Below are 17,543 nucleotides of genomic sequence, written 5' to 3'. Positions count from 1 at the left end.
TAATTCTAAAGTATATATTAAAAAAAGAAACAGATGAAATTAATTTGAATAGTTTTTATGAATTTATTTATTTATCCCAATATATCTTATTTATCCCAATATATAAAAAAAATTCCCACATGTAATCAATATAAGAATTATATTTAATTATATATATAATAATATATAATATGTATAATATATAATGTTATATATAATATATTTATATATTAATTATATTTAATTAATTAATGAAGTATTTCATTTGGGGGGTATCACGTCTTCGAAATTTGGCATGTAAGAGCCCATCTCTGTTTGCGCTAGTGACAAGCTGCAGTCCTAATACTTAACAGCCACAAGTGGCTCGTGGCCACCAGATTGGTCCACACAGGTCTGGAATTTGGTTCAACCCAGAGGGAGGGGCAGAGGGGGAAGTGTTCTGATGGTCTGACCTATCTCCCCCTGCACCTTCACCTTCCACCTGCTCCTCTTGACAATTCCTGCCCCGCCAACCTGTGTTTTTCTCACCTTTCTCAGTGACCTCTACCTGGTTCCTGGATGCCATGTTGGCCACCTGTGTCAGTCACCCACCACCCGTGGCCTCTTGACTCCACCCAGGGCTTCCAGCAACTATAGCCACCTGCCTTCTGGCTACAGAACCTACCCAGGGGCTCACCAGGGGGCCATCCCAGAATTTCCACCTCTGCAGCTCCCTGCTCTGGAGAAAGTATCAATAATAATAGTAATTATAAAACAGTATTCCTAACATTACATACTGACTGGATGTGGAATGCCAGACTAATCCGTGGCAGATCTTCTTACCTAATCCTCCTGACCGTCTTGGGACTAGAACCTTTTTGCCGGTAAAGGCTCCCATCAGTCAGTGAACACAGAAGGGGTGGGGGGGCGCGGTGTGCACGGCACAGCCTACAGTCAAGGCCAGGGGAGGGAGGTTGGGGTCCCATGGGCCGAAACTCCTGAGGATCACCTAGAGGGTTGAGACGGGTTTATGAAAAGTTCCTCCATTTTGCTGGGAAAGAGGATCTAGGTGTGTTCCCCACAACTTGCCCACATCTCCTTTATGACCCCCTCCCGTCACCTGCCACGCAGGAACCTGTAGGATTCCCTGATGAGGATGCTTGGAGATAGCAGCGTCTGCTGCCTTCCCCTCGAGTGAGCGTTCCGGGACGCTCGGGGGCGGGTCACCTCCCTGCGCGCTGTAGGGTGCGTCCTAGCCACCGCCAGTAAAACACCCGGAGCGGAAGCGAGAAAGCAGCGGGGCGGGGCAGGGCTGGCGCTCTCCCGTTGGGGCGGGGCCAACATCTGCTCGCCCAACGAAACCAGGCAGCTGCAGCGAGGCCAGGCGGCGGGCCGGCAGACTCCTGGCACACCTGCGCCCCTCGACCCCTGAGCTCGCCGGGCACCATGAGCGGCCGAGTTGGGGACCTGAGCCCTCAGCAGCAGGAGGCGCTGGCCAGGGTGAGGGGGCTTCACGGGTGGGAGGCTTGGGGAGGAAGGAGCTGCTGGACGCTGCCCACCCCGGGTGGAGCCCCCATTGTTTAGATGGAAAAGGGACCCTTCAGGGCATCTTTGGGTCCAGCTCACCCTGCCCCTGGGCACAGTGGCTGAGGCAGACATATACGGGACACAGGACTTGAACACTTCTCCAGGCTACACTGGGGCTGAATCCAGCTTTCCACTCCTGACCACAGAGTCTTGGCCCTTGTCCCCTGGTTGTGGGAGTAGGGTGGTGCTGCCATCCCTCTAGGCAGACTTGGGCAGACAGACCAGCAGGTCTCCTGCTCTGATTGTGACATTTGTTTGTTTGGCTTCTCTTTGTGGTTTTCAGACTCCTGGGGCCCAAGCCTTCTCCCTGTTGTCAGTGTTTCTGTTAAAGGGGAATGGAGGGGGTTTGGAGACACTCCTTCCAGCCGCAGCTGAGAGTGTCACGCCCTGGGGAAAGGAAAGCATATTCTGGTCTCAGGGGCCACAGCATTAATTTGATTTGGAGATGGCTGGGCCTGCAAACTGTGACTTCAGGTTAGGGGAGGGAGGTGACGGCCCTGGCTCACACTTTGGGCCCATGAAGGGCAGGCTTCAGGCTTGTGGAGAATGGTTTCTTTTGCGGCTCCTACCCTGGGAAGGGTCCTCCAGGAGGAGTGAGGACCCCTGATGAAGGAGGGGGACCCTGGATCAATTCTTAGTGAAGGAGAGAAGGGTCCAGGTGAAGAGTGGGGGGTCCTGGATGAATTCCCAGGTAAAGGAGGACTTTCCAGGAGCAATGGGTCCTGAGCTGAAGGAGGAGTCCCCAGGCGAAGGAGGAGAGGAAGTCCCCTGTTTAGCCCTCTCTCTACCCACTGGCAAAGGCCTCAGGGGAGCCCTGGATGCTAGGCTCATGGGAGGGACTGGACACCTGGCTGACACCCCTGTTGGGGGTGAACTATGACGGAAATGCTTGTGGGTCAAAAATCCTTAAACAATGTAAAAAGAGATTATTATGATTTTGTTTCCATTATTTAGAAGAAATGAATGCTAGTTGTTTTAAAAATTAGGGAGAAAAAAGAAAGTAGGAAAAAGAAATCACCCATGGTCCCAGAGGTCTAGACAACCACTCCTAGGAGCATTTCCTTCTAGGTTTTTCCGAAACCTAGTTTCGCCACCTGTGGTCACGCTGCCAGAGGCTGCCTTTTCCATAAGGTATCATTGTTAAGATAGTTTTTCCTTTGGGGCACCTGGGTGGCTCAGTGGGTTAAAGTCTCTGCCTTCGGCTTGGGTCATGGTCTCAGAGTCCTGGGATTGAGCCCCATGTCGGGCTCTCTGCTTGGTGGGGAGCCTGCTTCCTTCTCTCTCTCTGCCTGCCTGTCTGCCAATTTATGATCTTTGTCTGTCAAATAAATAAATAAAATCTTTAAAAAAAACAAAAACAAAAACTGTGAGATAATAAATATTTAAAAAAAAAAAAAAGATAGTTTTTCCTTCAAGTTACTCCAGGCCCTTCCCAGTACCTGCTTGTGGCGTTGGTTTTTTTTGTTTGTTTTTTAAGTTTTTTAATTTATTTGAGACACAGCGAGAGAGGGAACACAAGCAGGAGGAGTGGGAGAGGGAGAACCCAACTCCCCGCTGAGCAAGGAGCCTGATATGGGGCTGGATCCCAGGACCCTGAGCCAAAGGCAGATGCTTAATGCCTGAGCCACCCAGGCACCCTGTGGCTTTCTGTTTTACTTGATGTGCATTCCAAGGATGGGGTGGCTTTGAGACTGGAAGATGTGGACTCCTCATGGCCTTGAAGCTTCCTTACTCTGTCCCCCCTCCAACACCCCAGTCTCCGTTCCCTCCTCCAAGAAGCAGTGATGTGATGTGACTTTTTCTCCTCCTGCCTCAGGGTACATCCTGGCATTCAAAGGAGGGACTCTGGTAACCTGGAGGGACTGAGGGGTGCAGAGTTATTGTTATGTCCTCACTCTCCCTAAAAAACTTCCTCAGGAGCCCAGAGGCTGCACCTGATCTGTGTGCCTTGTGGGGACTGGGGACTCGGGGTGGTGATGAGAGCTGGTGCTCTTGCTCACGTTACTTGTTAACACTGGAGATGTTTCATCTTATTTGTTTTTCATCATGTGACCAATACATGAACACTTTCTTGTTTTTTTTAATTTTTAAAATTTGTTTAAAAAGATTTTATTTATTTATTTGACAGAGAAAGAGATCACAAATAGGCAGAGAGGCAGGCAGAGAGGCAGGCAGAGAGAGAGGGGGGAAGCAGGCTCCCCGCGGAGCAGAGAGCCCCATGTAGGGCTCGATTCCACGACCCTGGGATCATGACCTGAGCCAAAGGCAGGTGTTCAACCGACCCAGCCACCCAGGCGCCCCCAAACATACTTATTTTAAACATGATCCATAAAGCTAAAGGAGGTTTGGTGGACGGCGGTCAAGATAGCTTCCTATGGTTTTGCTAGCATTGGCTTCTAATCCTAAAGTTCCATTCACAGGTTCGCCTGCAAAGCCACCCCTCCAGGGCTTGCCTTCAGCTCCCTTAGTTCCCGTGAAAGTGAAGCCTCTTCTCTGTCCCAGACCTGAGCCCCAGTCCCATACCCAGACTTTAAAACATTTAAAAAAAAAGATTTTATGTATTTATTTGACAGAGATCACAAGTAAGCAGAGAGGCAGGCAGAGAGAGAGGAAGGGAAGCAGGCTCCCTGCCGAGCAGAGAGCCTGACACAGGACTCGATCCCAGGACCCTGAGATCATGACCCAAGCCGAAGGCAGCGGTATAACTCACTGAGCCACCCAGGCGCCCCCCTACCCAGACTTTAAACTCTGCCCGTAGGCAGAGGCTCCCGTCAGCAGGTTAGTCCCTCTCTTTCCCCAGCCTCAATAGCACTTGATGAGGCATCCCCCGCTTCTCTTGCAGCTCCTCCCTGCTGACCTTTGCCTGGGGCTGTTTCCACAAAGACTCCACTACCCAGAGCTCTGGGCAATCCACGTTTTGCAGAATGCCCACATTTTTCTGGCACCGGCTACAAGCCAGGACTGCCGCTAAGTGCTTTGCCTGTACACACTCCTACGATTGGCACAAGTTCATCTTTATCCCACTTCACAGATCAAGAAACTGAGGCTCAGAATGGTTAAGTAACTTGCTTCCAGATCTAGACCCTCAAGGTACAGTATCAAGGGCAAGGTTCCTAAATTCTTCTCGTTTGCCTACATCCGATTCACTAGGGATCTTTGTCAAAATAGAAAAAGCAGGACCCCACCTCAGTCCTGTAGAATGAGGATCTTAGGGAGAAAGAGAATCCCCAGAATTTGAGAAGGACCCAACTCTTCCTGCCATGGTGGGCTGAGGAGTGCTCCATTCCCACGTGGCAGTCAGCAGCTGCCACTAACTGTGTGGTCCCCACCCTGCAGAGTCCCTGGGTAGGACTGATTAACAGACTGAGTTCAGGAAGGGTTGTGGTGGGGTTGGGACCCAGGGGTCACGGGAGCCCCTTTGACCATTATATCTCCCTCCTCAGTTCCGGGACAACCTCCAGGACCTGCTGCCCACCCTGCCCAATGCTGATGAGTACTTTTTCCTGCGCTGGCTCCGAGGTGAGGCTGGCAGGACCCGGGGTGGGGGTGGGCAAAGGGGAGAGAGGGAAGAAGGGGTTCAGGAAAGCAGGTGCAACTTTGGGAGACAGTGCTACCGAGTGGGAAACGTAGGCTCTGGAATCATCCTGCTTTGGGTAGAACCTGAGTTCCCCTCCAAATTGGTATGGCACAAAAACTCCATTGAGCCTCAGTTTCTTAATCTGTAAATGGGATGGGAACACCTCCCCAAGGATTGCTGTGAGCACTAAATGGGAGAGTGTAGCACCTGGCACTGGGTGGGCATATGGTTGAGGTGAGGTTAGAGTTCACACCTGGGAGGTTCTCAGGATGACGGTCCCGGCCGGGCCTGGAGTCAGATAGTCCCAAATATACTCTTCAGGACTTGCCTGCAGGTCTATCTGCAGATCCTTGAAGAGAGCGCAGTGTCTTTCCCTGAGGGAACTTGGCCCAGCAAACACTTCAGGAAGTGCGATTAAAAGTAGAGAAGGAGTTTCTTCCAGGAATTGCCACAGGAGTGTAAAATTAGAGAAACAGAAACCTAGGGGGAGAATTCATTTCAATTCAACACACCCCTATAGAATGGATTGTGAACTTGAACCAGGATTCTGAACTTGAACCAGAAGGTTGAAATCAGGCCGGAAAGTACACACACAGTGAGATGATGATGCCAGCCTTGGAATTGGGCAAACCTGTGATTGAATCCCAACTCCGCTGTGCTGGCAGTGTGACTCAGCAATCACTCATTGTCTCTCGGCCTCACTTTTCTCTTCTGAGTAATGGGTATAATATTGGTCTCCCATCTTCCAGATGCTGTGAGTCAGACATTAGGTCATGGGCAAGCACAGCACCTACACTGAGGAAGCCCTCCCTTCTGTTCTGTTTGTTCTATTTGATTCTATTTTTTAATTATTTTAATTAATTATTATTTTCTACAAACTATTTTTTAGAATGGCTTTAGGTTTACAGAGCAGTGTGAAGGTAATACAGGAAGTCCCCACACACACTGCACCCAGTTTCCCCTATCATGAACGTTTTCGTTCCGATGGTACGTCTGTTACAATTCATGAACCAACACTGATGCATTATTATTAACTAAAATCCCTACTTTGTTAAGGTCACCTTAGTTCCTTTGTTCCAGGAGCATATCCAGGATGCCATGTTACATTTAGTTGTCATCTCCCTAGGCTCTCTTGGCTGTGGCAGGTTTTATTCTGGGTTTTTTTTTGTGTGTGTGTGTTTTATTAAAGATTATTTATTTATTTATTTATTTGTCAGATAGAGAGAGAGAGAGCGCGTGCGCAAGCAGGGGGAACAGCAGGCAGAGGGAGGAGCAGGCTTCTCGCTGAGCAAGAAGCCCATATGGGGCTCCATCCCAGGACCCTGGGATCATGACCTGAGCTGAAGGCAGTTGCTTAACCAACTGAGCCACCCAGGTGTCCCTTCCATTGTGCTTTTTTTTTTTTTTTTAAGATTTTTATTTATTTATTTGACAGACAGAGATCACAAGTAGGCAGAGAGGCAGAGAAAGAGGGAAGCAGGCTTCCTGCTGAGCAGAAAGCCCAATGCGGGGCTCAATCCCAGAACCCTGGGACCATGATCCAAGCCGAAGGCAGAGGCTTAATCCACTGAGCCACCCAGGTGCCCCCCATTACGCTTTTAACATGTCATGTCCATGTCATTCTCCTGGGCTAAAGAAGGAGTGAGGACAGTAGATTTCTTTCTTTTTTTTTTTAAGATTTTATTTATTTATTTGACAGAGAGAGAGAGAGAGAGAGCACAAGCAGGGGGAAAGGCTGAGGGAGAAGGAGAAGCAGGCTCCCCGCAGAGCAGAGGAAGCCCCATATGGGACTCAATCCCAGGACTCTGGGACCATGACCTGAGCCAAAGGCAGTGGCTTAACCAGCTGAGCCACTCAGGTGCCCCAGGACAGTAGATTTCTTGAAGCCCCATAAGACCTCTCTCCTCCTCTGGAGTCTTTCTGGATTTAAAAACCAACTTTTCCAGTCCCTGGTGCGTCATTGAGAAAGGAGTGAAATCACAGACCCTGTAGGCTGCTGGGTCATGGCAAAGGGGAAGGATCTAAGGTTGGGAGAGAGGAGACGGAGTATCCTGATGCCTCCCACTTTCTCCTGAGGCAGACCAGCTGACATAGCCCCATCCCCTTCAACTTCACCTCTGTAGCTGCCCTCCCTGCCTTACTAGCTCAACACCTGGGCAGCAGGAAGGGTGATCTCTGGGGCTGAACTTGGAGTCTTTTGGCTCAGGCCAGATGCAGAAGGGCTCACCGTGACCTTCCTTCAAGTCCCTTCACGTTTTGTTTTGTTTCCATCCTATGACTGCGTATCTCTGCCACTCAGATGCCAGCTCCGTGATGGCAGGGTCCGTGCCTGCCCCATACTTCCAGCCTGGCACGTAGTAGGTGCTACTAAAAAAGCTATGAGTGCCCATCAATAATGCCCAAACCACTTCCTGTAGAACAAGAAACCGCCCTAGTCCTCAATAGGAAATCTCCTATACACCAGAGTTATTTCTTTTAGAAGCCAATAAAAGAACATTATAGACAGTTATGCACAAACAAATTTGAAAATCTCAATAAAATCTGTGCATTCCTTTAGAATACACATATAAGGCCAAAATCCAGCAAGAAGAAGATAGAAACCTCCAAGACCAGTAAATATTAAAGACATATAAATGGTACTAAAAAGCTTCCTTCCTTCCAAAACCCAGACCCCAGTGGCTTTACAGATGAATTTTCCCAAAGTTTTAAGATTAGCTGATACCTGGTTTTACAAATTGTTGGAGCTGCTTTAAAATATATATTAAAAAGTGAAAGTTACTTTATGAAGCTTGGGTTAATTTGATTCCAAAATTAGGTCAGGACAATAAAAGAAAATTCTAGGCTTGTTACACTTGTTAATGTAGGTGTAAGGAAGCCTAAGGGAAACATTACATAAAAGAATACAATAAGGTATTTAAATTACACAGCATGATCAGTGGGAGTTTATCTTAGGTGCAGGAAGAATTCAATATCAGGCAATCTATCAAAGTCATTGAACACATTTATGGAATTAAAAATGAGAAAGTATGTGGCTATCTCAATGCAGGAAAAGCATTTGAAAAGGCTCATCTCCTATTTATAAGATAAAAACAAAATAAAAATTTCTTAGCAAACTAGAAATCGAAAGAAATTTCCTTGGCTTGGCTTATTAACATTTATGCAGCAAACACCTTACAATACTTGTTGCCAGTTAAGAAGTTTTAGATGCATTTTCTTTAAAGTCAGGAACAAGGAAAGGATGATGTCAAGCAGCATCATAGTTTAAACAGAACTAGAGATCCTTGCCAACATTATAAGGAAAGAAAAAAGTAATCTAGTCTATAAAGACTAGAAAGGAAGAGTTAAATTTCTTTTCCAAGTTTAGAACATTCATTTCTAAAATAAAGCATCACATTTTTAATTAAAGTAAACTTATATCTTCAAAATAAGTAACCACAATAATAGTTAATAATTTACTAAGAAGTCCTTGGGAACCAAAAGATATTATTCCTGTTTAACAGATTAAGAAACTAAGACTTATAGAAGGTAGGTGAATTGCTCAAAGTTGCACAACAACTAAAAGGACAAAACTAAAATTCAAACCCAAGTCTGTTTGACTCCAAAGCCTATGCTCCTCACTACCCCTAACACCAAGGGGGTTTGTGTGACTACAGGGACATCAAATACTACAGGCCAGATCAGCCTCTGGGCTGAAAAGTTTACAAAGGCTTGGATACTGAAATCAAGGACTTCCAAAGTCTTCTAGAGAATTAAGGATCCTTGCTTTTTAAAAACGTCCGGGGGTGCCTGGGTGGCTTAGTTAGTTGTTTGAGAGGTCAACTCTTGACTTCAACCTAGGTCACAATCGGGGTTTTGAGATAGCGGGGAGTCTGCTTGAGAGTCTCTCTCTCCCTTGCCTCCCCCTCCCCCGCTCCCTCTCTTTCCCTCTCTCTCTTTCTCTCTCCAAAATAAATAAATAAATATATTTTTAAAAAACAAAATGGTAAAAATATGTCCAGACCCCCCAATATATTCTGGTATGTCATGGAAAGCTCAGGCTCCGTGTTTCCTCCTGAGTTTTCAAAGAACTGTGAGTTCTAGACCCAGCCTCAAGCCTTCTCTTACCTTGGCTCTTTTTGCAGCTCGGAACTTTGACCTGCAGAAATCTGAGGACATGCTCCGGAAGGTGAGGCCCCATTCTCATGAGTCTCCTGCCTCCCACACAGTGGACCCCATGGATCAGTAACAAAGAGAGTAGGAACCCATGCCCTGTCCTGTTCTTGCATGTTTCCTCCCTTCCTCCTTGGATCCCTTTCTACATCAGACCTGGATCCCCCACAGCCCTCTTCCTGGCATTGCCATCTCCAGTTCTAGGTCAGTAGAGCCTGGGGTCTTGGGGTCTATAGGCAGAGGGACCTCGCCTAATACCCACAACTGCCTTCAAGGCCTTTGTGGTAGGCAATCTTCAGGTCCTTCCATTTCTCCACAGCACATGGAGTTCAGAAAGCAACAGGACCTGGACAACATCCTTTCGTGGAAGCCCTCAGAGGTAAGCCTCATGCAGCATCCCCTCCAAGACCATCAGATACCCCTCATACCCCTTCCCCAACATCCAGCCTTCTGATGGCTGATAGGCTGGTTTGAGTCAGGACCTCACACCAACTCCAAACCCCGTGCCTAGGTGATCCAACTGTACGACTCTGGTGGTCTGAGTGGCTATGACTACGAAGGCTGCCCCGTGTGGTTCGACATCATTGGGACCCTTGACCCCAAAGGTCTTCTCCTGTCAGCCTCCAAGCAGGAGCTTATCCGGAAGCGCATCAGGGTCTGTGAGCTGCTTTTGCGGGAGTGTGAGCTGCAGAGTCAGAAGGTAAGTGACTGGGTCCAGGATGGGAAGCACGTGGAGGGCCTGATCTGTCTAATGGGAGGCACCAAGAGCAGGTAGGAAAGGCATGCTGCCTCTGCATCTCCCCAGGCCTCAGCACTCTGGGCTTTGGTGGGACGTGGCTTCCCTCGCAGTCACCCATCTGTGAGTATCTAACATGTGTGTGGCACTCGCTGCTGGCGCGTGCCAAGGATCACCAAAGCCCCTTCCCCGCTGACCTTGGATGAGAGGCTGACCTTGAGTGCAGTGAACACTCTGGCTTTGTTCCCTGAGAACCCTGGGAACAGTGGATGGTCAGCTTTGCTTATGGAAAAGATGTGCCTGGTTGGAAACTATGTAACTATAACATATTGCTGTGGGCTAGTGGCTCTTGAGACTTGGCACATTGTCGTGGGGCCCTAGAAGCTAATATGGAATTGCTACCAAAAAAAAAAAAATTTGAGTCCTATGGGGCATAAGGCTTCCAAGTCAGGAGGACCCACACCAGTCTGTACAGATCTTCTCTTTGCCCTGACTGTACTTCCTGGTCCATACCCTTCAGAACGAATCTATTGCCAAGTGTGGTCTGTTGGCTTTGTGAGTCTAAGTGTCTCCATGAGCCTAAAAGGACCCTGGGTGGGGGAGCTCTTGTGTTACTTCGGGATGACCTGCCTGATGGCGAGGACAGGACCTGTGTCTCCAGTGTCTGTCACGGTGCTGGACACCAAGGAGCCCTTGGCACAGAGATCTGTGACATTAATCGGACAAAAGCATGTGTCGGGCACTGGGCTCTTTGGGAGTTAGCTCACTGAATTGTCCTAGAAATTCTTTCAGAACCTGGAATTATTCCCACTTTCCAGAAGGAGAAAATAAGGCTCAGAATGGTTAAAAACCCACCCAAGGCTACAGAACCTGCCAGCAGTGTAGCTCTGGTTTGACACACCTTGGGACTACAGACGCTGGCTGACCTGGCATATGTTGTACAGGGAGATGCCCGATGGACAACAAATGAGGTCTTTAATTCTACTGTTAACTAATTCCGGGCATTCGTGTTGAGCAAACAGTGTGATAAGGAATCACTGTGCCAGGGCTCAGAATGCAGCATTTTCTTAGGCCCTAGGTGGGCTCAATCTGTTTGAAAAACCCTGTGGGCAGTTGCAGGCAGGGGTAGCAGGAAGGTAGAAGCAGTACAGGGTCTCCCTGGCCGGGACCTTCTGGCCAGAGTTGTCTGACTTATATCTCTGTGTTGTCCCATGTAGTTGGGCAGGAAGATTGAGACAGTGCTGATGGTGTTTGACATGGAGGGGCTCAGCCTGAAACACCTGTGGAAACCAGCTGTCGAGGTCTACCAGCAGGTGAGGTAGGCAGCTGGCTCCAGGACAATAGGGAGCTGCTGTCCACACCAGCTTCCAGTCCATGGAGGAGGGATTACCCCACACACACACCGCTGGGGCCCCCAGAGCTGCCAGTGAAGCTGGCCTGGGGTCCCCCACTTCCAAGGACAAAGAGGAGCATGAGTATTACAGGGGATGGTGGGTGGCCAGGGGGTGGCGGTGGCAGGGTCTCCTGTCTCAACAGCATTAAAGGCCACCAAATCCAGGTATAGAATGTGTTGAAGCATGACCTTGACCAGACTTGTCTTGCCACAGTTTTTTGCCATCCTGGAAGCAAATTATCCTGAGACGATAAAGAATTTAATTGTCATTCGTGGTGAGTCCATGATGGGGATGACCCCTGGGGGAGGAGAAGGGAAAGGGGGGATCAGTGGGTAAATCACCCAGTTTAGGGTTTCTCAAACCATCCTTTGTGAAGATCAGGAGTTTTTTGTTTGTTTCTTTTTGTTTGTTTTTTTGTCAGTCCTTCATAGACTGATACTTTCCGAGTATACAGAATCTGCTCTGATAGGTTGCAGCAAATGTCAAATAAGTTATAAGTTTCTAAATGTAAATGGGTGTTTTCTTTACTTTATTTTTCTCAGTGTGGAATGGTAACAGATTGTTCAAGGACCACACTGGCTGGGAGATATGTTTGGAGTGGGAATGGTCCCTGTCTGTGACGGTTGTACAGTGAGGGGCCCACCATGTGTGCTCTGGGGTCAAATGATTTGCTTTCCAATTTGACTAGCTCTGTGATTGTGAGCAAGTCTACTTAACTTTACTAAGCCTCAGTTTTCCCAGTCTGTAAAATAGGGATGCAATGACAACATCCCGTAAGACAGCCATGAGGTTAAATGAGACAGTCTGTGGAGGAGCAGCCCACAGAAAGTGTCCAGTCAGTGTGAGCAATTCAGGTGGGACGTGAGGTCAAATGCAGATGCTCCATCTACTTACACCCAAGAAAATTCCGAGGCAACTTGGAAAACCTGTGAGTGTGGACAGGAAGAGGCACTATTGGGAAATCTACATTACTGACACCCTACAACTGGGTGGGGGAGGCAACCCTTTACTGAGAGCCAGGCACTCTGTCATGTGTTATGCATACATAGTTTAATTTATCTCCATTTTATAGTTAACAGCACTAAGACTCAGAGAGGGTGAGTAACTAGCTGACGGTCACACAGCAGGGAGTAGTAGAATCTAGATCAACCCAACTCATATCCAGCCCAGGGCCCTGGCCGTGACTATACCTCTGGTCCTCTCTAGACAGCTTCCCAAGGGAGTTTCATGTGTTTCAGCCCCCAAGCTGTTCCCGGTGGCCTTCAACTTGGTCAAATTTTTCATGAGTGAGGAAACGCAAAGGAAGATAGTGATTCTGGGAGGTGAGTGACTTGGTCTCCTGGCTGTGCCCATCTCTGCCTGGGCAAACAGAGATCAATGTGAAAGGTCCCATTTCTCCCTGCCTCATCCTCTTTAATCAGGCACTGACTTTGGCCTGAACTCACACCTACACTGAAGCACACTCTTATGAAGCTTTGGGTCCTGGATTCCAGCCTGGGTGGCCACATGAAGCATTTGGGTGCTTTCAGGAGTAGGGGCTCAGGGGAGTGAGCTAAGGGAACGTCAACTTTCCTCCCTAGGTGTGGCTTCTCTGCCCTCTGTTGAGCCTCCCTGAGCCCCCCATTGTCCCCTACTCCCCACCACCACCTTGCTCCCCCTCAGGCAACTGGAAGCAGGAGCTGCCAAAGTTCATCAGCCCCGACCAGCTGCCCGTGGAGTTTGGGGGGACCATGACTGACCCTGATGGAAACCCCAAGTGCCTGACCAAGGTACAGGGTGCTCAGAGGATGGGGATTGAGGGTTTATGACCACGGTGTAGTGCTTTCTCACCAGCCTTCACCCACAGATCAAATATGGGGGTGATGTGCCCAAGAGCTACTACCTGCGTAACCAGGTGAAGACACAATATGAGCACACGGTGACAGTGGCCAGAGGCTCCTTCATGCAGGTGGAGAACGAAATCCTGTTCCCAGGCTGTGTGCTCAGGTAGGGATGGTGGCCACGTCACCCCTGGGCACAGCTGGGAGGGGCCTGGAGCCCAGGCAGGTGGTCATCTGTGGGGCCCTGTCCCCTGCAGGTGGCAGTTCGCATCAGAAGGGGCAGACATTGGCTTTGGGGTTTTCCTGAAGACCAAGATGAGTGAACAGAAGCAGGCAGGGGACATGGTGGAGGTGTTGCCCATCCAACGCTGCAAAGCCCATGTGGTCCCTGAGGACGGGAGCCTCACCTGCCTCAAGGCTGGCGTCTGTAAGAGCTGTAGGATTCACTGGAGTCGCCTTCCTCCTTATGGCCGAGAAATGAGCTTCTTGTCCAGGCTGTCCTGCTTGCCCTCTTTTTCCTGCCCTCGGGGAGGGGGAGGGAGTCTCTGCAAGTTACTAGATCCTATAACGGCTGGGGGAATTGGCTCCAGGATGTTAGGTCTGGTGAGTAGCCCCTGGGTATGGGTAACAGGGCAGAGAGGCATTTTAGAGAGTGGGATTCACAGCCTGAAGCCCCAGACTCAGCTCCTGGGAGCCCCTTACACAGCACTCAACAGGCTGAGAGACAGGTAGGTAAATAGATGTGGGCTACCCTCTAGGGGTCCCTGGCTGCCCAGGGGCATAGGCAGGTCCTTGTGGGAATTCCAAAGAGAGGATTCCTCCATGTGCTTATCCTTCATTCTCAGGCCATCCAAGATAGATGCAATTAGGTCCGTCTCTCCAGAAGCCGCACTCCCTAGGGACAGCACTGACCTGACTCTCTTGGGAACAGTGCTACGAGAAGGGAAACCCAGGGTTGAGGAGCATGAGGTTTACTAATGCTCTGGTTAACATGTATCTAGTTCACCTTTGTGGAGAGGGAGAATCAGAAGGGTGGAAACCCAGAAATTTAGATGACTTATCACATCCCAGAGTTCCCTTTGCACCTTGGCATTGAAGGGAATGACTTCTTTGAGAGGCACGATGGGAAAGCGGCTTGTGGAGCTCAGCCCTTTCCCCTGGGGAGAGCAGGGCTCCTCTCTCGGTTGGAGCATCAAGATAAGGGAATCCTGGTCCTTCTCTTCCTTGCTCTGTACTCATCGGGAAGTCCTCTCTACCTCTGTAGCTTCAGCTTCCTCATCCTGAAAATGGGGATGATAGTATTCCATGGGGCTGGTTTGAGGGTTTGGAAAGCCGGGAGCGCCAATGAAACTCCTGACACATAGAAGGGGCTGCCGGATGCCGGTGGTTATTCCTCTCCTTAGCCTAAGGCAATGGCTTGGGCAGTGGGCGCTGGGAGCGGGGCAGTGGCCAACCCTCCGGCACCACCTGCAGTCCTGGGCCCATTGCCAAGGGCACTACGCATGCAAATATGTCAGGTTGGCTTTGCGGGATGACTTCTCCACTCTTGCAGATATCCTGCGCTTTGACAACACCTATAGCCTGATGCACGCCAAGAAGGTCAGCTACACCGTGGAGGTGCTGCTCCCAGACAAGGCCTCCGAGGAGAAGCTTCAGGGTCTCTAGGCGAGGAGACCATCCCCAGCGCAGTGAAGACCCTGGCTGCCTCTGTGCCTGGGCTTTTCAACCCCGTAGCTCTCCCTCCCTGTGCCCTGCCCTCCCAGGCACAGAGGCAGAGCAGGAAGGGGACACCCAGTCCGTCGGCCACACTGAGGATTCAGACAGGCTCCTGATCCCCTGTTTTTGGAGACCAAGGACACTTGTCCCGGGACTCACCAACACCTAGCAATCTGGCCTGGGAGCATGTGCCTGTGCCCCGGGCCATACAGGGAGAGCAAAGCATCAAGTCTGAAAGAGCAAGGATGCCCCCGTCTCTGTGCCTGGGACTCGGTGGATGGGGATAGGGGCAGCTGGAGGTGGCCTGGTGAAAGGATGGAGCCAGCTAAGTGATAAAGTGGAAGTGGAGGGTCTTGGTTGTGGGAGGGCACCAAGGCCCTTTAGACTTGCCCTCCTGCCTTTGGAGGGAATATCAGGAATGGAGCATGAGGCCCAGCAGGGATAATCATGGCCAGGACAAGCCATGCTCGGTCACCCAGAGCTAGATGGGTGAAGACTAAGTCTATCAGAATTCTCAGTGACCCTGGCCTCCCTCTCACCACCTGCCATGATCCAGCTGATATTCAGCTTGGGTTCTTTTTGGCTCTGAGGAAGGACCAGAACCATAGCAGAGCTGGAGGGCCATGGAACATGCTGGAATAAAGTAGAATGTGCTGAGTTAGAGCTGCCAGTCCCCAACGTGCTTATCCTTGACTCTCATTTGCTTCTTGGAGAACCATCAAGTTTTCTTCCATCTTTGTGTCTCACTAGAGGGACAGCTAAGTATCCCACCCCAAATGTGACTCTGTAGCTGGCTGGTGATGGCTGGTGATGCCTCCCACATCCCACAGTCAGGATCATCGTGTGCTTGAATGAACACCCAGAATGAACCAGCACAGTCGCTGAGTGGTCAGATGTCCCTGTTATAGGGGTCCTTGGTGCAAAGGATTAGCATCGTGGCTGCCAAGATATTTACCAGAGGCAGGAAGCCTCTGCTAACACTAACATCCAGGTGCTCTGCAAACAAGAAGCCAGCTTGGGCCCCTTTCTTGCTCTCAGATTCTGTGATTTCATTTTTTTCCAGTTAATAGCTTTCCTGATTTCCCAGGGCCTCTTCTTCCCAGGCAAGAAAAGAATGAGGCTTGGGAAGGCGGGGGTCTTCAGGTGAGCTATGTGATGTCCTTGGGGCCCCAGACCCTCCACCTGTGGCAGGCTCCATCATCCATGGTCCAGCACACAGTCCGAAACAGGGGCTCTGCTGCTATAGAAAGCCAATGAACTCAGAAACACAATTTAAAGCCAATGCATGGAGGCATGGCTGATCCAACAGTGTAGGAGGAGTTTGACGAGAAAAAATCTGGTCCTGCCAGCGCCAAGGAGAGAGGGCCAGGGCTGCTGGGTGAAAATCATATGACATCCTTGTGTCCAAGGGGTGCTCCTGCCTCCCCACTGCAACGGGGTCTCCCACCACCACCCTACGGCACGCTGTGGCCCCCCTCCGCGGACCCAGAGGCACTTGGGCATTTCAGAGCCATCTTCCTGCAGCACAAGCTAGAGAGGGTGTGGCTGGCTGCAGTTGTAAGGGTCCAGGTCAGGTTTCCCAGGGCCCACCCCATGTCATGATGAGGGAGCTCACAGTGCCTCATTTCAGCCTCACATCCCCAGCTGAAAAACAAGGGGTTCATGGATTTGAACCTGATCCTTGCTTTTCCAACCACCCACAACAAATTTCCCACAATGTGTTTGCACAGCCTTCTCTGGTTTCCTTGCAAGTAGCAGATTGGTCCTTGTACAAGGGTTTAATTTACACAAATATGGGCCACCTGGGGAGTGGCAAGGAATGGAGGGCTCAGGGGTTGGGTGTGGACACCAGTGACCTTGAATCTCAGAGCTGGTAGAGTGTACTGCATGTGAACCTGTGAATACGGTGGTCACCTTGGGAAATGAGGACAGGATGTCCTGTCCAGCAAGGTGGACAGGGAGCTTGTCCTCAGCAACTCCATCCCTCACTCGACACCATCACCTCTTTACCAAAAAAAAGGGGGGTGAGGGGAGTAGCCCAGAGAGGGGCTGGCTCCCCTGAGGTTTGTTTCTTCCTTCTAGTCACTCATCAATGTTTATTGAGTGCCTAGCACCAGGCCCTGCAGGCCCTGGGCACACAGGGTGCTGGGCTTACCCCTGTCTGCTGGCAGAAAGCTTACCTGCACCAAGGGAGGCTGAAGTGATTCTCATGGCCATTATCAAGTGGGCAGCTCGGTGGGGCAGGAGGCAAATTCTGGGGGAGTATCCAGCAAAAAAACAAACAAAAAAAAACCCTGATGGGGTATCAGACATGCTTTGCCAAAGGCAGGGACCCCTGAAGGGAGAGCTGAAGGTGTAGGCGAGCCTTCCAGACAGAGGAATGAAGTGAGAACAGCTGTAGTGTGTTTGAAGCTAGAGGAAAGCCAGAAGGGCCCTTGGGTGACGCTGGAAATGGGTCACCGATGTTTGCTGTTTCTTTGTGAATGACTGTGTACACATTAGGTACATTAGTTAATAAGACTATTTCATAATGGAGGTTACAAAACAGAGATTTGTTGTTTGTCAAGAAAGAGTGGCAAAAGCTTGGCAGGAAGCCATGGATCAAA

General features: G+C 49.9%; 1 protein-coding gene across 4 annotated transcripts; it reads left to right on the top strand.

Annotated features, from left to right (window-relative positions):
* The first annotated feature begins 1,254 nt into the window (after window positions 1-1,254).
* SEC14L4 (SEC14 like lipid binding 4) lies at window positions 1,255-15,600 on the top strand. 4 transcript variants are annotated; one of them, XM_013063485.2, is made up of 14 exons: window positions 1,255-1,458; window positions 4,388-4,635; window positions 4,989-5,064; window positions 9,244-9,287; window positions 9,426-9,475; window positions 9,591-9,650; window positions 9,783-9,971; window positions 11,225-11,320; window positions 11,615-11,675; window positions 12,640-12,723; window positions 13,064-13,170; window positions 13,248-13,387; window positions 13,479-13,648; window positions 14,774-15,600. In XM_013063485.2, the coding sequence occupies exons 6-14, from the start codon at window positions 9,594-9,596 to the stop codon at window positions 14,884-14,886; spliced, it is 1,017 nt and encodes a 338-aa protein (XP_012918939.1). In that variant the 5' UTR covers window positions 1,255-1,458; window positions 4,388-4,635; window positions 4,989-5,064; window positions 9,244-9,287; window positions 9,426-9,475; window positions 9,591-9,593; the 3' UTR covers window positions 14,887-15,600. The 4 variants fall into 4 exon arrangements, with proteins under 4 accessions (XP_012918939.1, XP_004766489.2, XP_012918938.1 ...); XM_013063484.2 differs by lacking the exon at window positions 9,426-9,475 and having other exon boundaries at window positions 1,256-1,458; XM_004766432.3 differs by lacking the exons at window positions 4,388-4,635; window positions 9,426-9,475.
* The last annotated feature ends 1,943 nt before the right edge of the window (window positions 15,601-17,543 follow it).

Source organism: Mustela putorius, unplaced genomic scaffold (assembly GCF_011764305.1).
Source record: "Mustela putorius furo isolate JIRA1106 unplaced genomic scaffold, ASM1176430v1.1 tig00000081_pilon_pilon_pilon, whole genome shotgun sequence".
Lineage (NCBI taxonomy): Eukaryota > Metazoa > Chordata > Mammalia > Carnivora > Mustelidae > Mustela > Mustela putorius.
This window is presented reverse-complemented; position numbering and strand designations above follow the sequence as displayed.

Excerpts from the sequence above, each read along its gene's own strand:
- SEC14L4 (XM_004766432.3), top strand. The coding sequence starts at position 1,405 with ATGAGCGGCCGAGTTGGGGACCTGAGCCCTCAGCAGCAGGAGGCGCTG. Across the intron at positions 1,459-4,988 it reads AGCAGGAGGCGCTGGCCAGG|TTCCGGGACAACCTCCAGGA; the intron begins GTGAGGGGGCTT and ends CTCCCTCCTCAG. Across the intron at positions 9,651-9,782 it reads TTTCGTGGAAGCCCTCAGAG|GTGATCCAACTGTACGACTC; the intron begins GTAAGCCTCATG and ends CCCCGTGCCTAG.